The sequence below is a fragment of the Anolis carolinensis genome, chromosome 1 (genome assembly GCF_035594765.1).
Source record: "Anolis carolinensis isolate JA03-04 chromosome 1, rAnoCar3.1.pri, whole genome shotgun sequence".
NCBI classification, from domain to species: domain Eukaryota; kingdom Metazoa; phylum Chordata; class Lepidosauria; order Squamata; family Dactyloidae; genus Anolis; species Anolis carolinensis.
The window spans coordinates 106,439,787-106,465,302 of NC_085841.1; the positions used below are offsets into that span (position 1 = coordinate 106,439,787).

Sequence of the window (25,516 nt, forward strand, 5' to 3'; positions counted from 1 at the left end):
ACACACTATTGCCAAGCAATAGTGTGGGGAAATGCCAGAGTCTTAGGAGTCCAAGGTAACTTGACAACAAGGCTGGATATAATCTTGGTTCTTTAACAAGGTCCGTGACTAGGAACAAGGCAACCAGTGATTCTTGGAACTAGATCCGTGGTTAAAAGCAAGGCAAGGCAGTACTTGAATTCTTGATCCGGGAAGCAAGGAACTGGGGTTACGAAGTCCACACACGATCTTACTCCTGAAGCAGCTCTGTTGACTCCGCAAAGATTCTCCCGCGTCAGGCACCTATATTGGGGTCTCGTTTTCCCGCCAACAATCTCTTTCCCTAGAGAACGGGAAGCGAAACCCAACTTTGTCCAGATGCAAGACTCCTTAGAATTTCCCAAGGGAAGCAGGTCTAATCAGCCTGTTGTTTGGCTGCAATCCGTAAACTCCTGCAATTCTGTTCCCTCACTCCTCTGTCAGCACAATAGGATTCTCTCCTAGGGAACGGAGGCGAGGAATGTCCAAGGTCTGTTTTACTGAATTCTTGGGTACAAACATCAACATCCGGCAGGTGAAAAGACTCCGGCTCTTGTTGAGCCGGCGAAAACCCCATGTTTTCGTCTTCATCTGCCACGATGGCACTAGGAACAGGACTACAAGGCTCATGAGGCATCACACCTGCCATCTTTGTTTTTGATCATGCCCATTTTTGCCTGAAATTTACCTCCAATGTTTCTGATCTTCTGGAAGAGGTCTCTTGTCCTTCTTATTCCACTGTCTTCTTCTACTTCCTTGCATTGCTTGTTTAAAAATAGTTCCTTATCTCTCCTGGCTAACCTCTGGAATTGTGCATTTAATTGGGCATAACTCCCCCTATCACTGTTTCCTTTCACCTTCCTTCTTTCTTGGGCTACTTCCAGTGTCTCAGCAGACAACCATCTTGCCTTCTTGGTTTTCTTTTTCTTTGGGATGTACTTTGTTGCCGCCTCCTGAACAATGTTGTGAAGTTCTGTCCATAGTTCTTCTGGGACTCTATTTATTAAATCTAGTCCCTGAAATCTATTCTTCACCTCCACTGCATATTCACTAGGAATAATTGTGAGATCATATCTAATTGGTCTGTGTATTTTCCCCATTCTCTTTAGTTTGATTCTAAATTGTGCAATATGAAATTCGTGATCTGAACTACAGTCAGCTCCAGGTCTTGTTTTCACTGACTGGATGGATGTCCACCACCTTTGGCTGCAAAGGATGTAGTCAATCTGATTTCAGTGTTGACCATCTGGTGAAGTCCATGCGTAAAGCCATCTTTTAGGTTGTTGGAAAAGAATGTTTGTTATGCACAGTGAGTTTTCCTGGCAAAATTCTATCAGTCTACATCCTGCTTCATTTTGTTGTCCCAGACCATGCTTGCCTGTGATCCCGGTTGTCATTTGACTGCCCACCTTAGCATTCCAATCTCCTGTAATGAAAATAATGTCTCTTTTAGGTGTATTATTGTTGTAGTTGCACCAAGGGGCAGTTCTGGTACTACTGGTAAAATTGCTAGTAGGAGAAAAAGGGATAATGTTGAGCAGGTGCTTGATGAGGAACAGCAAGTAAAGTGGGTTCGGGAAATACTTATGGCTCCTATTGAGGATGAAACATTTGAAGGATTCTCTAGTGAAGAAGAGTCAATGCTGGAAGATGATGGGTTAACAGAAAGTAGAGGAACTAAGAGGTCAACTCGGGAGCAAGAGTCAGATGAGGAAAGGGAAAGAAAGAAGATCTGGGATATACTTACTGCTCCCATGGAAGATGAAACATTTAAGGGTCTTTCTGGGGATGTTGGGTCTGAGAGTGAGATGGAAGAGGCTGCAGGTTGGACTCAAGTAAATGTCTGTGCAGCACCAGTTTCTGAGGATGCATCGGGAGACTGGCATACTACTGGTACGCCAGGGACATGGGGAGATCTAAGTCTTGAACAAAGATGGAGTGATTGGAGGGCTGGTGGGCGAGGTTCACATATGAGATCAAGATCAGCTGTGGATAATGATGACAGGGCGGAGGCCTCATCATCATCGGACTCCGAGGTGTAAGTTAAAAGTGGAATTGAAAGTGAAGGGTCCTTGCAGAAGGCAAGGTGTCTTTTGGGGGACATTGCTTTGTCGCTGCCTGTTCTCCTTGGGTCCTGGCTGTACAGCTTCGTGTTCCTGAATCCGGACTGACTCCTGACGACAACGGCGTTCATTTCTGGCTTGGCGTTCCTGACTTCCTTTGGCTCCTGAATCCAGTTTGGCTTCTTGACGACAACGTTCATTTCTGGCTTAACGTTCCTGGCTTCTTCTGGCTTTTGAATCCAGTTTGGCTCCTGACGGCAGCGTTTGTTCCTGACTTGGCGTTTCTGGCTTCCTCTGGCTCCTGAATCTGGTCTGGCTCCTAACTATCACAGCGTTTTGCTCCTGGCTTGGCGATTCCGATTTGGCGTTTCTGGTTTGGCATTTCTGGCTTCATCTGGCTCCTGAATCTGGTCTGCTTTCTGACAATGACAGTGTTTGCTCCTGGCTTGGCGTTTCTGGCTCCTCTTTGGCTTCTGAATCCGGTTTAGTTCCTGATGACAGCAACGTTTGCTCCTGGCTTGGTGTTCGCTGGCTCCCCTTTTGGCTTTGAAACTAGGCTTGGCTTTTGACAGCGGTATCGTTTGCACTCATTATTTGAGAGCATTTGGCTCTTCCTTAACTCTCTGTGCCACAGCATAGCGTGGCGCTTGTTCCAGTTTTGGTCGCATAGATAATCCGGGTTATTTTTCTGTTCCTGTTTAGTGCCTTTTCTTGAAGCAAAGACATTGACTTTTGATTGAAACACTTAAGTTAATTGTTTCTGAGTTCAAAATATCATTTAATAAACATTTGTTAACTTTACTAATTGTGTGTGGCTCTTTAAGAGGAATCTGCATCACGACAATTATCCAGTAGGTGCTGCAGATCCTCATAGAACTGATCTAATTCTGCTTCTTCCGCAGCTGTGGTTGGGGCGTATATTTGAATTACTGTGATGTTAAACAGCTTGCCTTGAACTCGAATTGAGATCATTCTATCATTTTTGGGTTCTATCCAAGCACTGTTTAGCAACTTTATTATTAATTATGAAGGCTACTCCATTTCTTTGGTGTTCCTCTTGTCCACAGTAGTAGATCTGGTGGTCATCTGTTGTGAAGTGGCCCATTCCAGTCCATTTCAGTTCACTGACTCCCAGAATGTCTATCTTTAATCTTGACATCTCACCAATAACCACGTCCAGTTTGCCCTGGCTTATAGATCTTACATTCCAGGTTCCTATAGTGTGTTGATCTTTAGAACATCAGATTTGTCGTTTGCCTCCAGCACTGTCGGCCGTTAGCCTTCCTTCCAGCTTTGAGCTAACTGCGTCATCACATCTAGGGCTAGTTGAGCATGTCCTCTGTTCCTCCCCAGTAGCATTTTGACCATCCTCCGACCTGGGAGTCCCACCTTCTGATGGCATACCGACATTTCTCTGGTTGTACTGGTCCATTTAGTTTTCATGGCAAGAATGCTGGGGTGGGCTGCCGTTACCTTCTCCAGGGATCGTATTTAGTCTGATCTCTCTGCCATGATCTTCCCGTCTTAGGTGGTCCTGCACAGTTTAGCTCATGGCATCATTGAGGCGCACAAGTCCCAGCACCACATCAAGGTAACAATCCTTTGCATGGGGTTGTCCCAATTAGGTGGGGGGAAATTCTAATTAATCTTCTGTTGTCCCACTTTTCAGCTGCTTTTACAGTTTCCCAGTTTTCTCTTGTCCTCTCATTTGCCTTCTTGGTCCTTCATTTGTGAACTGAGTTTACAGAAAGAGGACTTTATAAATGTTTTGTTGGAAGAATTGCTATTTACATAACAGAGATAATCACTGGTCATCCATCTGAAATGGCAGCATTTTCACACCGCCTCCTTTGCCTTGACTTAAAATGATTTCTGCCCCCTACTACAACTCTTCTGGAAAGAGTTATGACACTGTTTTGAAACATTTCTAAAACAGTGCAAGATGTCATGGGAGAAGTTTTTTGCTCATCCTTCTGTTAAACTAATCTTATAAAACATATCCAGAAAGGAAAGACTGGGATCTCATTAAAACTGCACAAATATAACCCTACCATCCCACTTTAATTGCCATGGCAATTTGCTATGGAATCATGAGGTTGGTGTTCTGTTGTAGTGAAGCTCTCTGGTTGAGAATTTCAAATCCTTCTTGCTAAACCGAAATTCCCAAGATTATTTAGATGGAACTAAGGCAGACTAAGACCCCATCTATACTGCCATATAATGCAGTTTCAAACTGCATTGTATGGTCAGTGTCAACTCATTTAATGCAGTTAAACTGCATTATATGATTCTACACTGACCATCTATATATATAAATGAGTGATGGCATCACGGCGACCCACAAAACAACAAAACTACAGGCCCCCCAACCTCGAAATTTGACAACACAACCCATCATCCATGCTTCTAGGTTGATACAACAAAAAGAAAAGAAAAATAAAGTCCTAATTAGAGGGAGAGCAATAATTGTTTTTATCCAATTGCTGCCAGTTAGAGCAGGGGTCCTCAAACTTTTTATGCAGAGGGCCGTTCCACAATCCTTCAGACTGTTGAGGGGCCGAATTATCATTTGAAAAAAAAATACAAATTCCTATGCATACTGCACATGTCTTATTTGTAATGTAACAACAACAACAACAACAAAAGAACAATACAATATTTAAAAATGAAAACAATTTTAACCAACATAAACCTATAAGGATTTCAATGGAAAGTGTGGGCCTGCTCCTGGCGAATGAGATAGTCAAGTTAATTAGGATTGTTGTTGTTGTTGTTGTGTGCCTTCAAGTCATTTTAGACTTTAGGTGAGCCTAAGTCTAAAATTATTTATTTACTGCATTTATTTGCTACATTTATATCCCACCCTTCTCACCCTGAAGGGGACTCAGAGCAGCTGTATGTACATACAATATATTATATTAGCATAGCACAATATTAGCACTATATATTACTATATTGAACTATACCACTATAGTATTATATAATATTAATTAAATAATTAATTTTATTATATGGTATTATTATTAGTATTATATTGTATAACATAATATTATTATCAATAGTATATGTATATACAATATATTATTAAAAGTGATATAAAAATATATTATAAAACTGAGGGCGGGGGGCAGGTAAATGACCTTGGAGGGCCGCATCCGGCCCCCTGGCCTTAGTTTGGGGACCCCTGAGTTAGAGGGTTAAGCTCCACACATAGACCCCCTCTACCCTCACCACTTTCACATTACACAAACAACCAAATGCATACTAAACATAAAAACAACCATACAACACACATTCAATACCACCACTACCTCAACAATTTCTCACCAACACCACCAGACAACGCCACAGCAACGCGTGGCCGGGCACAGCTAGTATAATACAATTTTAAACTGCATGATATGGAATGTAGATGGGGCCTAAGTGAAACAATAGTGCCAAAATTGCATAATGTGAACAGATCCAAGTACATCATCCAAACAGAACCCAAACAAGCAGAACAAACCAATGTGGATGCTTTTAATTCTGAACTGTGCAACTCCAGAATGCCTCAACAATATGCAGACTTTTTTTCCCTCTCTCCCCGCCCCCTCTATCGATATATTACACAATTTCTGAGTCTCAGTGTATGATACTACTACATAAAAGGTACTCGTATGCATAGAACTACAGAAGTAAGGGGAAGAATTAGTAGGAAATCTGGGGTAGAAGAGGGAGATCCCCCAGAGTTGTTGTTTCTCTCTCTCTCTCTCTCTCTCTCTCTCTCTCTCTCTCTTTTCCATTGTTGTTTATTTATTAGGCTTGAGCGATCCACGTAAAAATTGATTCTAAACTCGCTTCAAAAGTAGGGGGCGCTAGCGTTTCGTTTCTGATGTTATTTCCGAATTTTGCCCTCAAAATTTTTCGAAATTTAACGAAAATTCGTTAGTTTCAAAAGTAATTCATTAATGGCGGACGCGCATGCGCTGTGGCCCAAAACAGCCCGGGTGGGGGGGAGTAAGATACCCATCCAATGTGCACTTACTGCATTAATGTGCAAGAAAATAAAAGGGAAAAATACAGCCTCCCTTTTGCCCAAGTTCTATTTGTGTGGATTATGGGAATTGCACCGTTTGCCAGACTTTGCAAGCATTGATAGGAGTAAGATACCCAGCCAATGTGCACTTACTGCACTAATGTGCAAGAGAATAAAAGGGAAAAAATACAGCCTCCCTTTTGCCCAAGTTCTATTTGTGTGGATTATTGGAATTGCACCGTTTGCCAGACTTTGCAAGCATTGATAGGAGTAAGATACCCAGCCAATGTGCACTTACTGCACTAATGTGCAAGAAAATAAAAGGGAAAAATACAGCCTCCCTTTTGCCCAAGTTCTATTTGTGTGGATTATGGGAATTGCACCGTTTGCCACACTTTGCAAGCATTGATAGGAGTAAGATACCCAGCCAATGTGCACTTACTGCACTAATGTGCAAGAAAATAAAAGGGAAAAATACAGCCTCCCTTTTGCCCAAGTTCTATTTGTGTGGATTATGGGAATTGCACCATTTCCCAGACTTTGCAAGCATTGATAGGAGTAAGATACCCAGCCAATGTACACTTACTGCACTAATGTGCAAGAGAATAAAAGGGAAAAATACAGCCTCCCTTTTGCCCAAGTTCTATTTGTGTGCATTATGGGAATTGCACCGTTTGCCACACTTTGCAAGCATTGATAGGAGTAAGATACCCAGCCAATGTGCACTTACTGCACTAATGTGCAAGAAAATAAAAGGGAAAAATACAGCCTCCCTTTTGCCCAAGTTCTATTTGTGTGGATTATGGGAATTGCACCATTTCCCAGACTTTGCAAGCATTGATAGGAGTAAGATACCCAGCCAATGTACACTTACTGCACTAATGTGCAAGAGAATAAAAGGGAAAAATACAGCCTCCCTTTTGCCCAAGTTCTATTTGTGTGCATTATGGGAATTGCACCGTTTGCCAGACTTTGCAAGCATTGATAGGAGTAAGATACCCAGCCAATGTGCACTTACTGCACTAATGTGCAAGAAAATAACAGGGAAAAATACAGCCTCCCTTTTGCCCAAGTTCTATTTGTGTGGATTATGGGAATTGCACCGTTTGCCAGACTTTGCAAGCATTGATAGGAGTAAGATACCCAGCCAATGTGCACTTACTGCACTAATGTGCAAGAAAATAAAAGGGAAAAATACAGCTTCCCTTTTGCCCAAGTTCTATTTGTGTGGATTATGGGAATTGCACCGTTTCCCAGACTTTGCAAGCATTGATAGGAGTAAGATACCCAGCCAATGTACACTTACTGCACTAATGTGCAAGAGAATAAAAGGGAAAAATACAGCCTCCCTTTTGCCCAAGTTCTATTTGTGTGCATTATGGGAATTGCACCGTTTCCCAGACTTTGCAAGCATTGATAGGAGTAAGATACCCAGCCAGACTTTGCAAACGTTGATAAGCTTAAGAGAGCCAGCCATTTGTGCAGTGCAAGAAAATAAAAGGGCTACAGAAGTGATTTTTTACCGGTGGCTCTTGAAATTATCTCCAGTGTTGTATTCATGTTACTTGCTCTGTACTCATTACAAGTAGTTCTGCTGGTACTGAGGGATGAGCTAGTGAGAAAGAAACCCTCTCTCTCCAGATCCCCAGGCCGAATGAGCCACGAGGCTCCCTGCAGTTTTCATTCAGGACGTACAAGCCCCTCCCCTGAGTTAAACGTGCTCTCCGATTGGCCACAAGGTGGAAACAACATGCTAGGTTGCCCCAGTGCACTGAAACAAGTTTGGGTGATTTGCAAATGCTTGCTTACCTAACCAAAAAAACCCGATGACATCAGAAAAATTGCCTATCGCGGTTCAAAACCGCGGGATCCACACGACGGGATAATGCGATTCAAATATCGCTTCAAAAGCGACAAAACAAACGAATTACTAATGATAAACGGGGAAATCGAATTTTTTGAGCAAGCCTATTATTTATGTATACCTTTTGAAATACTCAATAAAGATCATTATAAAAAAAACAATGTGCAGGCTTTTTCATCCTCCTGAACTCTTAAGCACCAAAGAAAGTATGGAATTTTTTTTTACCAACCCTCCAGTTTTAGAGAAAAGTTCCTTCTTGAATTCTGAGGAATCCTAAGCTTGTTGCTTTTTATGACTATTTAGCTAGACTTAAAAAAGACTCAGCATATACAGTATGGTACTTTCCCCTTTTTATTCCTTTTATATCAAAATTACTACCATTAAAATGACAATAACATAGTAAGCAGTAATCACAGGCAAATATTTTCATTTTTATCATCATAATCATCATCAACCTCCTCACTGTAATATTTTTCATTTTTATTTCACAGTATAGGATCCAAGGTAGGTTACAAAAGTTAAAACCAACACAATTTTAATTGCCCCCTTTCACACAGCTGAATAAAACCCTACATTATCTGCTTTAAGCAGGAATATATGGCAGTATGGACTCAACCAGTTCAAAGCAGATATTGTGGGATATCTGCCTTGGGTTGTATGACTGTGTGGAAGAACCTGTAGGTAGGCTTCTATGTGAGAACATGGTCTTGTATGTGGCTTTATAGACCAATACTTTTAATTGTATTGGGGAAAGTAGTCAACATTAGTGGCATTCTTGCAAGAAGGGAATTGTGTGCTCCCTATTTCAAATTGCAAAATATCCATGCATATTAAAAGCTGAACTGAGCATTACAAGGAAAATGTCAAGTATAGGAAATGTGTTTTGGCTACAGGTTTCAATTCAATCCCATGTCCAGCTAGATGGCCAAGAGAAGCAACATTGTCAGTAAGGCTCTAGCAGGAAGCTTCTGGTGACACTATAGTAGGTTTTAGGCATGGGTGAAAATACCGTAAATCTCGGTAATCATTATAAAATTGTATTTATTCCTACTTGCGAACATGGTTCTGACGAGGGTTATCACAGCGGATCTAACCCACAATTTTGAACCATTATAGACCATTATATGTTTGTAATTTTTTCATAACTTTATCGGTAATAAATAAAGCCATTTTTTAATGCAACCAAACTTTTCTTGGAGGGAAGCGCAGCCTAGCTTGGGTTTGCCTCCCTGACCAATCTCAGTGCACATTCATGTAAGGGGAGGGGTTTGCACGTCCTCCACATCCCTCCCTACGTGCCTCCTTGAAAAATGCCTGTGGAGCACCACGAGCCTGCATTCGCATCAGGGCGTCGGAGAGGGAGGTTGGGGCTGGCTGTGCTTTGTAGGTGCAGTGGGTAGCTATTTCTGCCGCAACACAGCCTTGCAGAGCCTTGCAGTGCGGTGCCATTGCTGCCTGAGTACCTGCCTGGCCTTGGGGTCTGGGCAGCCATTGAAGAAAAGGGGGTGTTGGAATGGGAAAGGGCGAAGGGATCCTTTTTCTTTCTTTTTAAGTATTAAAAATAAATAATTAGGAGAAGTTAACTAAAGAAAAGTTTTATTTTTGATAAGAAAGGTGTAAGTTAGGACCAGGAGGGAGAAGAGTGTGACACATTTTGTTTAATTCAATAGCATAGGCTATAGCCATAGGCGGGGGCCGGGGCACTCAAACGCCAAGCTGCCCTCCTCATTTTGCATGTGTTTGGGTGGGTCTGGGTAAAGCAAAGAGTCTGCCAAGTTACATTCTCTGCCTGGGTGTTTGCTTGCGTGGAGTGTGTAGTCCTACAAGACCCATCATCACTCCAGAATCCCAGTAATCAGTGGCCCACTCTAATGTCAGGAAACTCTAATGCCCCAGAAAACCCAATGAAATGGAAAATAACACTTTCAAACCAGGAACAGATTTCCTTTTTCAGAGGCTGATGGCCATCTGTCGGGAGTGATTTGATGGTTTGCTATGATTCTGTTCCTAGATTATAATTGTCACTTCCTGATTCGTTCTTTTACAAAACATGTATGACACTGCCAAGAGCGTTGTCTTTGCTCAAGGGACATGGTGCTAAGATAGCACATTATGGTTTGCTGGGTGTCCACTGTCCACCAATTTCACAGAGTTTCAGCCACAAAAACAAAGTTTCTGAAGTAGAACAAGGACTTTCAAAGTAAATACAACTCAATGAAACAGGAAATAAGACTTTCAAAGCAGGAACAGATTTCTGTAATTACTAAAAATGGTTTCTTATATAAGCTATGAAAATTCGCCAAAAATCAGAGGATAAGGGAAACGTTCTGAAATTTGATGAGCTATCAGTGTTAAATGTGTTTTACTACTGTAACAAATTTGATCAGGATAGGTCAAAAAATGAGGGTGGGAGAGTCCTCTAAATTTCCCCCAGCGCTGTTTTTTGCCATTGCGCATGCGCATCCACCATTAATGAATTAATTGCGAATATTCCAAATTTTCGTAAAGTTTCAAATTTTTGGGTTCAAAAATCGGAAATGATTTTAGAAACAAAGTGCCAGCACCCCCTACTTTTGGAGCGAGTATTGAACCATTTCTTTCATGAATCGCACATGCCTAGTAGGTATTTTGACATGTGGACACTGGATCATCTTAGATCCAGCCCAATCCAGCTGTCCATTTGTCAAAAACACCAAGGTCACTTTAGAGTTTCCTAGAAGCTTTGGAGTAACTTGCAGTTCTTCTTGTGCTGGATTAACATATGGAAGAAGCCCTATTCTGCAAAACCAATTATAGTTTGAGTGGACTGCTCACAGCTGGTTCACGGTGAATTAGTTTTAATTGGCTCATGTAGATCCCATCTACATTGCCATATAATCCAGTTTGAACTGCTTTATAATGGTCAGTGTAACCTCATATACGTAATGCAAATTGAACTGCATTGAACTAGATTATATGGCAATGTAGATGGGGCCATGGACATGCCATAGTCACATGCAAAAGATCCAGGTTCAGTTCTTGGTATATCTCTCTTTATATTAAAATCCTGGAAAGCCATTGCCAGAAGAAGAAAAGGTTGAAAGAAAATATAATGGCTATCCTTAAATATTTGGATGATTTCCATGTGAAAGATGAAACAAGGTTATTTGTCTTTGACTAATGAGGCTAAAACCAAGACAAGTGGTTAAAATAAGAATAAAGGAAACTTTTACTGAAATTTGATGAAGAACATCCTAATAGTAGAACCTCGGAGGTTATTGGCTATGCCTCGGAAGGTTGTAATTGCTCTAAAACTAGCAGGGGATTGGATACAATGGCCTTTGGGATCCCTTCCCACTCAATGATTCTGTGGCCCCTTTGACACTAACAATTTAATGCAGTTCAAAGCTAGCTTCAAATTGGCAGGCAACAAACTCCTGCAAAAGTGCAAAAATGAAAGCCCTTAATACATCTCAATGCTTTGTCATTTGTGTAATAATCATCTGGCCCTCAAACTGAATTCAGGATTTCTTATGTAATCATCTGCACAACAAAACTACTTTATTAAAAACCGGTTTGAAGCTACATTAAATGGTCAGTGCAGATGGGACATGTGATTCAGTCAGAATAGACAATATTGGACTGAATAGACCAACAAAAGTAGATTTTGTGAAAGCTTATCATGTTCTCATAAGAAAAGATTTTTAAAAAAATCATAATTACTTTCTTTGCAACTTATGCATTGATGCTGTCTAATGCTTCTGCATTTGTAAAGCTAATTTTGATGCCTATAAAATGTAGGAATTTGCATGCTCAGTGAGGGAACCCACCTTAGTCAGCGAAACCTCTAGCAATGGCTGAGCATTAGACCTAGAAAGTTCACAAGCAGAACATGAGAAGACAGATACAATTTGTTTATCTTAATATTGAATTATTGGAGACATACTGGCCCTGTTGCAGGGAAGTTCAACTTCTTTTGTTTTAAAGAGCTATCCTTATTATTATAGATGGGTCTGTCATCCATGAATTAGACAGAGTGAGATAGCCTCCTGAGGCAGCTGATTTGGGGTGTCATGAAAGGACAGCAAATTGTTAGTTGTTTAACATATAATGATGGCAGAGGGATTTCCTCCCAGGGAGAGGCAACTGTTGGATTTTCCTGCCAAAGAAAGTTGGACAGCCTTGGTTGCTATACAACTTGACAAGAGGAAGAGGCATCATTTGCCATTCCACCTCAGGCAGTAAGATAACTTGGAATGACCCTGAATTTGCTCAGTCCTTTTATAAATGCAATCACAGTGTTGTGTGGCAATGAAATGCTTGTAAACATACTCTGCCTTCTATGAAGATGCAGATGTATTTGCTTATATTCACACAATAGCTGTTCAAGGAAAGCACATTCTAACAGTAAAGGGTATCTTTATTGTAATAGCATTATTTTCTATATTTTGCACAGTCAATAGGATTCTTTCATATATTTTGCACATTTCTATGAAATCACCTATTCATCTACATAATTCTTTCAGATTTTGATAATTTATAGAGCTTGGGTTAAGGCTATTTAAAGGATCATATTTCCCTCCACAAGCCAATCAGAGTTTCGAGATCTTATTTTCATTGACTGGATGGGTGGTTAGTTAATTTTTTAACACTAACCATCTAATATACAATCAGAATAATATATGTATTAAAATGGGGAAAAGAAAAAAGAGAGAAAGGGGGAAAGAAAAAGAAAGATAATTAAAACACAGTAGGGCTCTGAACAACTAATTGTTGCTGAAATCAGAAGGAAAAAATATATTCTACCATAACAAATTCAGGTAAATAATCCAACTGAAATTATGAGTAGTCAAAACCACAGATTGTTTCATAATTAGATTTCATATTGTTAAAAAAGGAAATTTGTAACAGTTTCCAGTCTTTCACAAAACACCTTCAACTGGTTTATTCTTTAGAACCCATGTTAAGTTGTAGGAGTGTGCAATGCCCAAAAAAAGTACAATTTCTGGCTGCCTCCTCCCCCTTTCCATTTTCCTGGAAATTCCTGAAATCAGGAGGGGGTGTCATTTTTGTTCTGGAAAGATTTGGTTCATTGGTGCCAATTGAGAAACTTTGGAGGCTTGTTTCTCTATCATTTTAAGGCCTATCAGGATGAAACTTGTCTAACTTGTAGGCCACATTTATGACTGCAGCCCTACTAAGTTTCAGAATGTTACACCAATCCACTCTCTGGAGGAGAGGCCTACGGAAGCCTTTCCCACCCTTTTCTCTATTTCTCTCTCACTCTTTCCAACTTTATTTGCCTCAAGTGGGCACTCTGCAGGGGAGGGGGCTTCAGATATGGATGGAGGAGGCTGCTGGGGAAAAAAGAAGAGGAGGGGTCAATGCCACCAGGCACCAACTCTTGTGTGATTTCAGAGGCTGCCCTCATGCCACAGCCTCCACCTCTGATAGCATGCCGCTCAGCTCCATCGCCGCCATTAGCCTAAAGTTCTGGCTGCTCATGCTCTATTCCGGTTAAGACTTTGGCTGGATTCTGCTCGGCCTATCGGGAAGAGGTGGATTGGCTGCTCTCATGGTGCAGAGACAATAATCTGGTTCTTAACATTAATAAGACCAAGGAGTTCATCGTGGACTACAGAAAGAACAGGCCAGAAATCCAGCTCTTGGTCATAAATGGGGACCAAATGGAGTGGGTGGCTAGTTTTAAGTTCCTGAGTGTCACGGTTCGCTCGTTAGGCGAACTACGCAGTTGCGGAAGGCGCCATACTCTGGGGGGAGGGGAGCGGCAGAGGCCTCAGAGGCTGGCGCCAGGCCTCAGAGGCCAGCCAGAGGCCTCGGAGGCCGGCATCAGGCCGTGGAGGCCGGTGTCAGGCCATGGAGGCCTCAGAGGCCGGCCAGAGGCACGAAAGGGGAAGAATCAGCAGGAGCCGCGTGCCTGGGGCGCCCCTGGAGGCGGCGGGAGAAGCAAAAGCCGTCAGTCGGAGGATGGAGATCGACAGCAAATGTACCAACGCAGCAGAGCTGGCTGTAGAGGAGGCGCTGCCAGTCTCCCTCGGGTGAGGAGAGCCACTCCGAGGCCCCGCCCAGAAGCACCACCTGCTTGCATGCGAAGTAGGCATCCACTGAGGATGCCGAGCCCTCACCCGACAACATTGCACCCAGGAAAGAGCAAGGACGGTGAGAAGGAGAAGCGGCGCCTGCCCACACGCCCGCACGCACGCCCACATGCATACACGCCCATGTTGCTTTTTTGTTGCTGACGCCGGCAAAGCCCGCTCTGCTACTCTTTGCACCCCACCCCCAAGCCACGCCAGACCTGCCAACGGGACAGGCCCACTGCCCAAGCAGGTTCAAAACCAGGCTATTCTCCCTAGGAAGATGTTTACTCCTTAATACATTCACAGGCAGACCTTGAGGGAACAGCCAGAGAGCTGTTCGGTAGGCTGGTTCTCAAGCTGGACTGGCATGCAATCGGGACAAGGACTTTTACAAGCGAAACTCCAGCCCTGTGTGCTGTGTGTGTGTGTGTGTGTATATATATATATATATATCTGTATATATGTGTGTGTGTGTGTGCGTATATATGTGTGTGTATGTATATATGTATATGTGTGTGTATAGGTATATGTGTATATATATATATGTACATGTATATATGTATATGAATATATATGTCTGCATATATATGTTTATGTGTATATATGCATGTATATATGTGTATATATATATATATATGTCTGCATATATATGTGTATGTGTATATGTGTGTGTATATATGTATATATGTGTGTGTATATGTGTATGTATATGTGCATGTATATATGTGCGTATATGTGTTTGTGTATATATGTGTGTGGGTATATATCTATATGTGTGTGTATATGTGTATGTATATGGGATGGGGTGGGGGTCCCTACATTCTCCAGCCTCCCCCTCCTCAATCTCGGCACCATTGTAGCAGCAACAGCAACAGAAGAAGGGGTCTCCCATGGCAGAGGAGTCCCGAGGAAAACTGCTCAGAAAGTGTCCCCCTCCTTTCCCTTTTCCCCAAAGGCGGAGGAGGAGGAGGAGGGCCACCCACAATATCTGCTTTGAACTGGGTTATCTGAGTCCACGCTTCCTATATCCCAGTTCAATGTTTGGTGCTAAATTCGCAAATATAGTAATTCCTACATAACATAACCATGTATTGAACTGTGTTTTCTGTCGATTCGTTGTAAAACATGATGTTTTGGTGCTTAATTTGTAAAATCATAATGTAATTTAATGTTTAATAGACTTTTCCTTAATCCCTCCTTATTATCCAACATTTTTGCTTATCCAACGCTTTTATTTTTCAGTGATTGATTTAGGGGGGGGCGTCAAAATTCTGTTTGCTTACACTTGAAAATTACCTTGGGCCGGCCCTGCCTGGGGCACTCATATGGCAGCATTGGTGAAGAGGACCCAGCAGACACTGTACTACCTGAGACTTCTAAGGAACCAACAACTGAATGAAAAACTGCTGGTGACTTTCTATGCTGTGCTATAGAGAGTGTCCTAACCTACTGCCTCCAGTGGCCTAGGGGATAAAAGCCTTGTGACTTGAAGGTTGGGTTGCTGACCTGAAGGCTGCCAGGTTCTAATCCCACCCGGGGAGAGCGCGGATGAGCTTCCTCTATCAGTTCCAGCTCCATGCGGGGACATGAGAGAAGCTTCCCACAAGGATGGTAAAACATGAAAAAACATCCGGGCATCCCCTGGGTAACATCCTTGCAGACGGCCAATTCTCTCACTCCAGAAGCAACTCAGGTGTCTCCTGACACGAAAAAAAAACCTACTGCATCTGTGCATGGTTTGATAGCTGAACAGTGACAGATAAAAAGGCACTCCAAACGGTCACCACTTCTGTACAGAGAATATTGGTAGCCCTCTTCCCTCTTTCTTTCTCAGAACATTCTTGAGGATCTATCTCACTCAGCATATTCTTTTTTTGAACTATTACCATCTGGCAGATAGTACAGGGTGACAAATGCAATGACAAACAAATTGAGAGACAGCTTTTATCCTAGAGTTGTAAATATATTGAACTTCATGATTTCGCATTGATGTGGCATTGGGGGGTGTGAGGTAGGGTGGGAGTGCGGAGGGATGGGTGTGTTGTTTGTGATGTGTGCTGGGGAAAGCATTTAATTTTGTTGTACAGTGTACAATGATAAAGTTTTTCTATTTTCTATTTTCAGCAATCTGTTTACCAGATCGCCAATTTTCCTGAATCTTGAATCACCAAATGAAATTCTACATATCCCTATTAAGTTGGCATTTGGGACAACTCAGCAACCTGAACAATTCATTCTTCCATCATTGATATGCCAATCCTTTTTGCCACTGTTGATATGGGACAAAGAATACATTTTGGATTATAGATAAAGAATTTGATATGTTAACATCCAATTCTTTATAATAGGCCCACCAAACACACACACACACACACACACACACATTTCTGGTAATATGACAAAATCTATTTCTCTTTTCTTCTTTTTTTGGATTAACATATTAATCCTACACCAGTAACCTTCTTATAAGTATATCACATAAAAAAGAGTTCCTTCTCATTTTACCATCCCCAACATTGATTTGAAACATCTGGGACATTTTTGGTAGAGCTCTAAGATCTTCTGAAGAGTCCTTTCTCTATGTCCCAAGACCTTGCTGGTAACAAGGGAGGTGATTTTCAGATTTTTGAATTGTACCCTTAGGAAGGCCAGGAGGGCCCTATTCTGGCTCTTCTTTCACCTGCAAATTAAAACATTTTTGTGCTATCAGGTTTTTAGAAACAGAAACAGCTTTTAATGCTGTGTGGTGCTGTTTTTAAGATTTGCATGCAGACTTTTAATAATATTTTAAAAATTCAGTGTTTAATGTTTTAAATGTTATACATTGTTTAATTATTTTTAAATAACATGAATATTTATATCTTTATTGAGAGTTTTGTAAAGGTTTAATCTGTATTGTTTTTAAATATGCTGTAAGGTACCTTTGTTTCTATTATTATAAAAGTAGGATGCAAACTATATATATATACCTATATATATACAGAGAGAGAGAGAGAGAGAGAGAGAGAGAGAGAGAGAGAGATGTACACTCTCCTACATTGATGAAGCCTTTGCAAGAAAGAGCTGGAGAGGCAGTAGAGAGCAAAGGTAGGAATCTGGAGATCATTCTTCCTGGTTTATTATCCTGTCCTTTAAAAGCATACTCTCATGTTTAGAAGCTCAACATCAAAAGAAGTATTCTTGGACATGCACTCGCAGATGGCATGCACACTTACTGACCAACTATTTCTCAAGATCACTCAAAATCTTGCCCAGACACAGAAAGAAAAGAATGCATCTATTAAGTCTTACAAAGTTGATGGTGGCAGCAGATTTACAAAGCATTTTTCTTTTAAAATAGAATTGACCGAAACAACAGCCAGTAACCCCTTTCCCCATGCTAAGATGAAAAATAAATACAAGCAAAAACTGTTTTCAAAGTGGCCACATGCATCCTCTGTGTGATGCATAAAATATATGATGTATGGTTTGAATGGAATTGTATGAAAGATTTATAGTTGGGTCTATATAGTCTAGAGATGCCATCCTAAGGAATCAGAACTGGAAAACTACAAGAAGGAGGTGAAGAATTCATGAATTGTAATTAAAACTTGCTAATGAGAACTGAAATGGTTGATCTGCCCTAGTAAACTGTGATAAAAACTGTGACAGTGATAAGAGAAATGTTTACATCAGTTTACATCTATCAACATTTACTAACCAGAAACCAATATCTGTTAAGAAGGAAGTCAACACAAGGCTCCTTACGTTTACCAACACCAATTAAGAAGAGTCAGCATCTGCCAGGAACTTAGATGAAGCCAGGATGTTTCAGGCTGGAAAAACATCTATCATTCATTTGCAACTTTGGAACAACATCATCAGAATATTCCTATAAAAGACTCAATCTAATATTCTCAAGTGTGACAGACAGCTGTGCTGTTCACCCAACCATGCTCTATTGAAAGAGACAAAATCATAGAATTAGAAGAGACCTCATGGGCCATCTAGTCCAACCCCCTGCCAAGAAGCAGGAATCACAGCAGATGGTGTACCTTTGGAGTGTCAGATCTGCTATGGGAAAGCAGGATTCTGGACACTTGTCTCCTTTTCTCAAGGGAAGAGAAAGGAGTGCAATTTTAGAGTCAGTTTCTACTGTAGGGAAAACACAGATCTGATCATTGGCATTGTTCTTAGAGAAAGAAGATGTGTTTTGGCACAGGAGACAGTGTGAGAAATGGTGATGTATGCATGAGGATGAATGAATATATATGTATAATGTGAATTCTGAGTAAAAATGGAATTGCCCTTTGTTTGTTAGCCAACTGTAGGTTGTTTGTGGATTCCATGTAGTTACATAGAATTTGTATGTCTGTATGGCCAATGGCATTCTTTGTGTAAAAGAGTAAAAGTTCTGATATCCTTTCTCTTACTGGAGAATCGCAATAAAAATCACCTGTGCTTTAAAGTTATTAAAAAGTTATTAATATCATCTGGCCCCCACTGTGGTGGCAGGTTGGAAAGTTCCAGTTGGGGCAAGACTCTGCCAGCCCCGTGTCAGCCCCTTCACCATCTGTTTTGCCATTGGTGGTCCCAACCAGGCATATAGCTCTATGTGAGCTCATAACAATCATAGATTTTTTTTAATTGCCTTCCAGACAATTAAATCAATATATTGATTCAAGCAACCCAGATGGGGGTGGGAGGGGGGTTGGAAGAGGGTGGTAAGAGTGGGTGGGATGAGGGGTTTAAAGGGGTAATTAATTACGATATATGGTAAAGGGAATCACAATTGGAAGCTGCATCCCAGCCATAAAGTTTGTAATTAGTTTTTGTGTTATCATTTAGATGGCAAAGGTTTGCAGTGTATTGTTTTGTTATCTGTATGAAGAAATAATAATAATAATAATAATAATAATAATAATAATAATAATAATAACAACAATCATAGATGACCCATGCTTACATCAGCAGATGAATGAAGGGAAAAGGAGATGGTGGCAATGTCCCATATAGATAGCAGATCAGTTCAAATTAGACCCTAGTAGTAATAGGGGCCACCTCTCGTCAAACTCATTTTTGACAGGTGCCACGCCCCCTTGAAGCAGGAAGTCCTGCCCCTTGAAGCAGGAAGTGCCACCTCCTAAAAGAGGAACTCCCTCCTCCTAAAAACAGGAAATGCAATCCCGGGAGACCCTTCCCCCTGAGGTGAAGCCCTCCCACAGCCCACAGCCCACCCCCCCCCCCACCCCTACCATAAGCCGCCCATGTGATGGGTATGTCTATGGTGCATGTTCCCTACTCCTACTGCAGGAGCTTACCACGTGGTGGGGCAAGCACAGACATGTTTCAATGAGGCATTCATGGTGATGCGTATGGGCTGAAAGGCCCCTTGCCTAGACTGACCCCTCTGCTTGAGGAAATGGGGCAGCCAGGACCGTGTGCTAGGTCTTAGTGGTGAGCTCTGTGCTCTGTGTCCAACAGCCAATGGATTTAGGCCCATAAGGTCATCATGTGATACTGGGAGGGCCCATTAGGGCGGAGCTTTTAGGAATAAATACTCCATGTGAGTTTTAGTGCATCCCTTGACTGCTTTCAGAGGAATGGAAAATATGGAATTATCAGATGCCAGTGTTTCTTCCTCAGAGCTACCTGATTCAACAGTTGATGAATCCCAAAGCAGGAAACGCTTCATAAGTTCAAGTTCTGATGAGGATGATGACTGTGATTTAGCTAAAAGAAAATGTGAGGAAGACCGGGTGGTTTCCGAATCAGCTAACAGGCTTTTGGAAACACTTTCATCAGAACCAGCAATACCATCCTCTGAGCAGGTAAAAAACATAAAACTATTATTCTGATCCCTCTTAGGGTTGAAAGGGTCTATTTCAAGGAGCAAAATTGTGAACTGAAAGCACTTACACTTATCTTTTAAATCATTTTAGGGGGTTACAGAAAATTCATCAGGGGCAGCTAAAGAAGAAGAAGTGAAGTCACCATCTATCGCTGCTATTTGGAAGCTATGCTGCGTAGCATCAAGCCAGCTACAAGTAAGTATGAGTTTTGAAGAGATGTGTTTTATGTATGGGTGGGGTGGTAGTCACTGAATGTGCGTGTTTTAAAATCTGATTAATTTTATTATTTATAGGAGACCCCTGAAATGAGTGCTATTCAACGCCCAGGCCATGTGATTATGTCAAGCATTCTTGGATTGGATGTCAAGACTGAAACAGGGAATGTAGAGCAGAAGACGGTCATGTTGGAGACCGCCAAAGCAACCGTTTACGGGATATTAGATCACTGTTTAAACGAAATATTATTTGAGGCGTGTCCGGGTTGTCAGATTTTTGCAGGGAATCAGATGAGTCATGAATGTGTGTTATGGAACAACAAATTCCTAAGCAAAAAATTGAAGGATATTTGTGGAAATTTATGCTTCATAAATACCCTTCATATTTTACTTTTGATAGGTTACTGTCAAAACTCTCTGTATATGACCTCTGAAATATTGGACTACATTATGAATTTGGTAACATATATTGGCCAAACTGATAAGGCTATTAAAGTTCTAAATGCTGGATTGAAGAGTTGCAACCAGGAGATTCTGCAGCAAGTCAAAACTATGCTAAAAAACCGTCCATACAAACATTATGTCAAATTTTGGCCTATTATAACTAATTTTAAGAAAGAGTAAAACTTGCAGCTATTGATGACTGTTTTTAAAAATTCAAAAAAGTGTGTTACATTGAAATAAAATATATGGTACTTTCAATAATGGGATAAAATAAAATGGATTTAAAAACAACATAATGCTCAATGTGTTTTTTATTTGAGGGCTTCCCTTTAGAAGTACATTTAATGAACACTCATAAGTTTTCTAATGTATATATATATATCTAACTAAATAGAAAAGTGAAAATGCGTGCCTGTTTATTGATCCTTCTGACAAAACAGGAAATGCATATTTCAGTGGTCATGCCATGGACAGATGCTGATGACTTCTGAAAAACAGAGATAATAACCATCTCTGTGCCTGGATCTTTAAGTGTTACATTCCTTTAGAAATACGACCTTATTAACCCAACATGCCCCATTTACCAGAAGATTATTTTAAAATGGGTAAAATAAAATGGATTTAAAAACAACATAATGCTCATTGTGTTTTTTATTTGAGGGGCTTACCTTTAGAAGTACATTTAATGAACACTCATAAGATTTCTAATGATATATATATATCTAACTAAATAGAAAAGTGAAAATATGTGCCTGTTTATTGATCCTTCTGACAATCAGGATATGCATATTTTCAGTGGCGTGGGGCCGGATGCTTAAGACTTCTGAAAAACAGAGATAATAAGCATCTCTGTGCCTGGATCTTTAACTGAATACACAAGGCGAAGTGTGGGCCCCTTTCTTTAACCATGTATTAATATATATATATTAAAATGCATCATTGGAAACATGGTTTATTTTTACAACCAAAAATAAAATAAATAATAAAATAAGGGTCCAACAGAACAACCCAATGTCTATAGGGAAGGGAGAGTGTTACAGTCCTTTAGAAAATACAAGTCCTTATAGCCCATCATGCCCCATTTAGCAGATTATTTTAAAATGGGGTAAAATAAAAATGGATTTTAAAAAAAACATAATGCACAATGTGCTTTTATTTGAGGGTTTCCCTTTTGGAAATACATTTCAACTACTCTTTAAGGCGTATATTGCTAATTTTCTTCAATATACCTTTCCCCAACCCCTTCCCTCAAAATAAAAAAAAGTATGATACCCATTTATTTAATAGAGATTTATATAAATGTTTCTGTACAACATGTATGCCTAACTGCAAATATGACCACACCTCAAAAGGAGGGTGTTTGTCTCATCAGCCAATGGGAATTCTCAGTTTAAAAGCGGATGGAAAGGCGGCCCCAACCAGAAAAGAGGACCCCCTTACGCTTTAAAAACCCTGGGACATCCTGGGTTCAATCCTCTGGCCCATGCAACATTTCTGGCTGAATTGGTAAGTCCAAACCTTTCTCCCAACCTCCTCTCTCTCTCTCTCTCTCTCTCTCTCTCTCTCTATATATATATATATATATATATATATATATATATATAGTTTAAGATTTTAAAATAATTTAACATGTGGGTCAACCTCTTATGGGATGTTTTTTTTAAAAAGTCTCTATGGCTGAATCCTGTCCTTTAAAAGGCTATGATGGGTGACCCTTGGTGGTAAAACTGTACCTATTTCACTTAACATTAAATTAAAATGTTATTTATTTGTTATTAAATTGTTATTATTAAATTGTTATTAATAGAGTTTTATATATTTTACATATAAAATATATATAGCTAATTTCCATAGCTATATATATTTCCATAGCCGTGTCTTGTTTGGTTAGGTGGGAGAAAGGCCCATTCAAAAAAAGTCAAGGAACATGAAAGGCCCCTGCAGATTATCTGTATATGCTTATCTACTGTATTGACCTAATTACTGTAACAAAAGAATGCTCCTCTGGAAATAGGTAATACACATTCAAACCATCCTAGGCAAATGGGTACTTATGAAAATCAGGGCTAATGAATTACTTGTGCCTGGTACTCTAACCTAATACACAATCCTATACCTCTAGGCTGGCTTCATTTGAGGTCAGACACCCAATTGTCATTTAATAGATTTTTATATATAATTTAACCTCTGAGGATGCCTGCCATAGATGTCCCCATTGGGGAGATGGTGGCGGGGTATAAATAAAGTATTATTATTATTATTATTATTATTATTATTATTATGTGGGCGAAACGTCAGGAGAGAATACTTTTGGAACATGGCCATTCAGCCCGAAAGACATACAACAACCCTATAATTTAATCTGTTTCATTGGAAGCTACGGCTTATTTTTACAACAGAAAATAGGGTACATTATTTTGTTTGTTTGCTTTATATAAATAATAACAAAAAGGATGTAGATTTTTATTTTATTTATTTATACAGGGAATATCAACCACTTTAGATTATAAACATATAACATAAATTCAACAATCGACAATTTTGTTTTACCATCCATTAGAGCATTCATGTATTTCACCCCATGTTCCTAGAAAAAATGAGAAATAAGATTCTGTTATGCTAGTTTTAATTAATTAATCTAATTACTATATTTATATATTGGCCTTCTTACCAGAAAAGTGGGGGGGGGGGGCAATTTGGCTCACAAATTATACGTACATACAATATATTATATTATTACCATAGTACAATATTAACATCATATATTACCATATTGTACTATGACACTATACGGTAATATTATTTATATATGTGTGTGTGTGTGTATGTGTATAATATTACCGGTATTATATTGTAATATTAATATTAGTATTATATTGTACCACATCATAATATTATTACCAATATTATATGTACATACAATAAATTATATGTACATACAATACTGTATATTATATATAATATTATTATCAATATTATATGTATACACAATAATGTATATTAAATTGAATATTATAAAGTTTTAAGAGTTTATTTTACTTACCAAGCCTCCATGACGGCAAAGCCATTTAGATTCATGATCTAGCAAGAATGCTGCGATGCATTCAGCTACATTATCGACATGAACTTCTGTGTAGGGCATTTTTCTGACTAAAATGCATCCAAATAATATTATAGAAAAAATTCTGCCCCAGTTAATCTTGCCATCGGAAAATGTTTGCTGCATCACATGTTGAAGGATTTCACAGCTCTGTGTGGGGGTGTCCAATTGCAGAGGTGATATTATAGGAAAGATCCTGGCATCCAACTCATTCATTTTTTGTAAAGAGATACATATCTCAGTATCTAATGATGTTTTGGGGGCTTTTCCAGCTGCCAAATTCAGGTAAGATTGAATAATCCTGAACGTTTGTTTTTCAATTTCTGGTAATCTGTCAGGGTGGGTCCAATCCATGTATGGAAATGTGTCTCAGCAATGATTGCACAACCTGTTTAATGCTTGCCTCTTAACCCTCTCCACCTTCTTAGATTCAACAACTCAAACCATCAGAAATGAGCAACATCAACCAACATTTCTATCCTAACGTTCATATCCAGTACCCAGCCATCATAGAAAATATGCCGTTACCAGATGAAATTACTTATGAGGATGTGCAAATTTCTCAGCTGGAAGTGGATGATGCTCAAATGATGGGTTTGTCCTTATACTCCAAAGGTTATTTAATAATAAAATGAACGCCCACCCAGTGTGTGTGTGTCTTTTCTGAAATGATTGTCTGTTTTCCACAGAACAAGCACTTCGTCATGAGGATGCTGATTTCAAGACTGTGGAGAAACCAAAGGCTATTCCACCAACTTCCAAGCATGCAGGTAATGATGAATGGTAGTAAAACACAGAACATAAATACTACAACAAAAATTAACAAAGTCGCAATCACACAAAATAACAAACTTACAGAAATCAACAGAACATCACTCTGTAAATATGAGAAACAGCTACTCAGGTGTATGTATTTGCATTTCCAGATAAGGAGACCAACATGCCCACTCCAAAGACTACCAATCTATCAACTTCAAAAACTCGAGGTAATTGTATGCCCCACAGAACATCTCTCTGTAAATATGAGAAATAGCCACACGTGATTGTGTTTAGGTATTTTATTATATTTATTATATCTTTTAGGAACCCGCTTGAAGCGAGCCAGGCCAGAAACTCAGGAATCAGCTAGACCTCAAAAGAAGAAGAAAGGCAACAATGACATTGTGCTGAATTCGGAAGATGATCATGACTGTGAAATTATGAGCACTGCGGGGGAATGCTTTGCTGAAATTCGTAGATTGAACGATGAAGCGGACGACAATTATAAACAGTCTATTGCTTTAAAAATGAGATTGGATCAAATCGTCGGTCATGAAATTCCAAAACTTCTCAAAGCAATTAAAGCATGTAAAAATTATAACCCTCTTACAAACTCAACTCACTATCAGATAGGTAGAGGGTTGCACAAGCGGGGTAGAAGAAAGCAAAAGAAGCTCACACCTAGAGAACTGTACTGGAAAAGGAGACGTAGATTGATAACAAAGGCGAGAAAAACTCTTGCCAGGTCCAGAAGTAAACAAAAACATAAAAGCAATAGAGACTCAATGAGGTCAGACCCGGCTTCTTCTTCCACTACAGACACCCAGAGGGATGGACATTCTCCTGAACCTCAACAGGTAGAATCCCCATCTAACGAGGTTGAGTACCGACCTCAACAGGAAGACACCTCTGGTGAGGAGGATGATGGGTCATCCCCTGTGTTTGCAGAATGCGTGCACAGGTGGCAATTTACCTTTCCTAGTTATAACACATTGCGGATCGGGGAGGTATACCGTTTCAGAAATTTAGAAACCGTGAGGTCATATGCACAGGTTATAAATGCATTATACACAGCGATCCAGGGCATCTTAGACAATCTGAACCAGAGAATTGATCCCGAAGATTTT

General features: G+C 40.1%; 1 protein-coding gene across 1 annotated transcript; it reads left to right on the plus strand.

The window, feature by feature from the left end:
• Positions 1 to 19,064: 19,064 nt before the first annotated feature.
• LOC103279367 (uncharacterized) lies at positions 19,065 to 20,821 on the plus strand. The gene is made up of 3 exons (XM_008114086.3): positions 19,065 to 19,850; positions 19,962 to 20,066; positions 20,165 to 20,821. Exons 1-3 carry the CDS (start codon positions 19,623 to 19,625, stop codon positions 20,708 to 20,710), a joined length of 879 nt encoding a protein of 292 aa, XP_008112293.2. The 5' UTR covers positions 19,065 to 19,622; the 3' UTR covers positions 20,711 to 20,821.
• Positions 20,822 to 25,516: the final 4,695 nt, after the last annotated feature.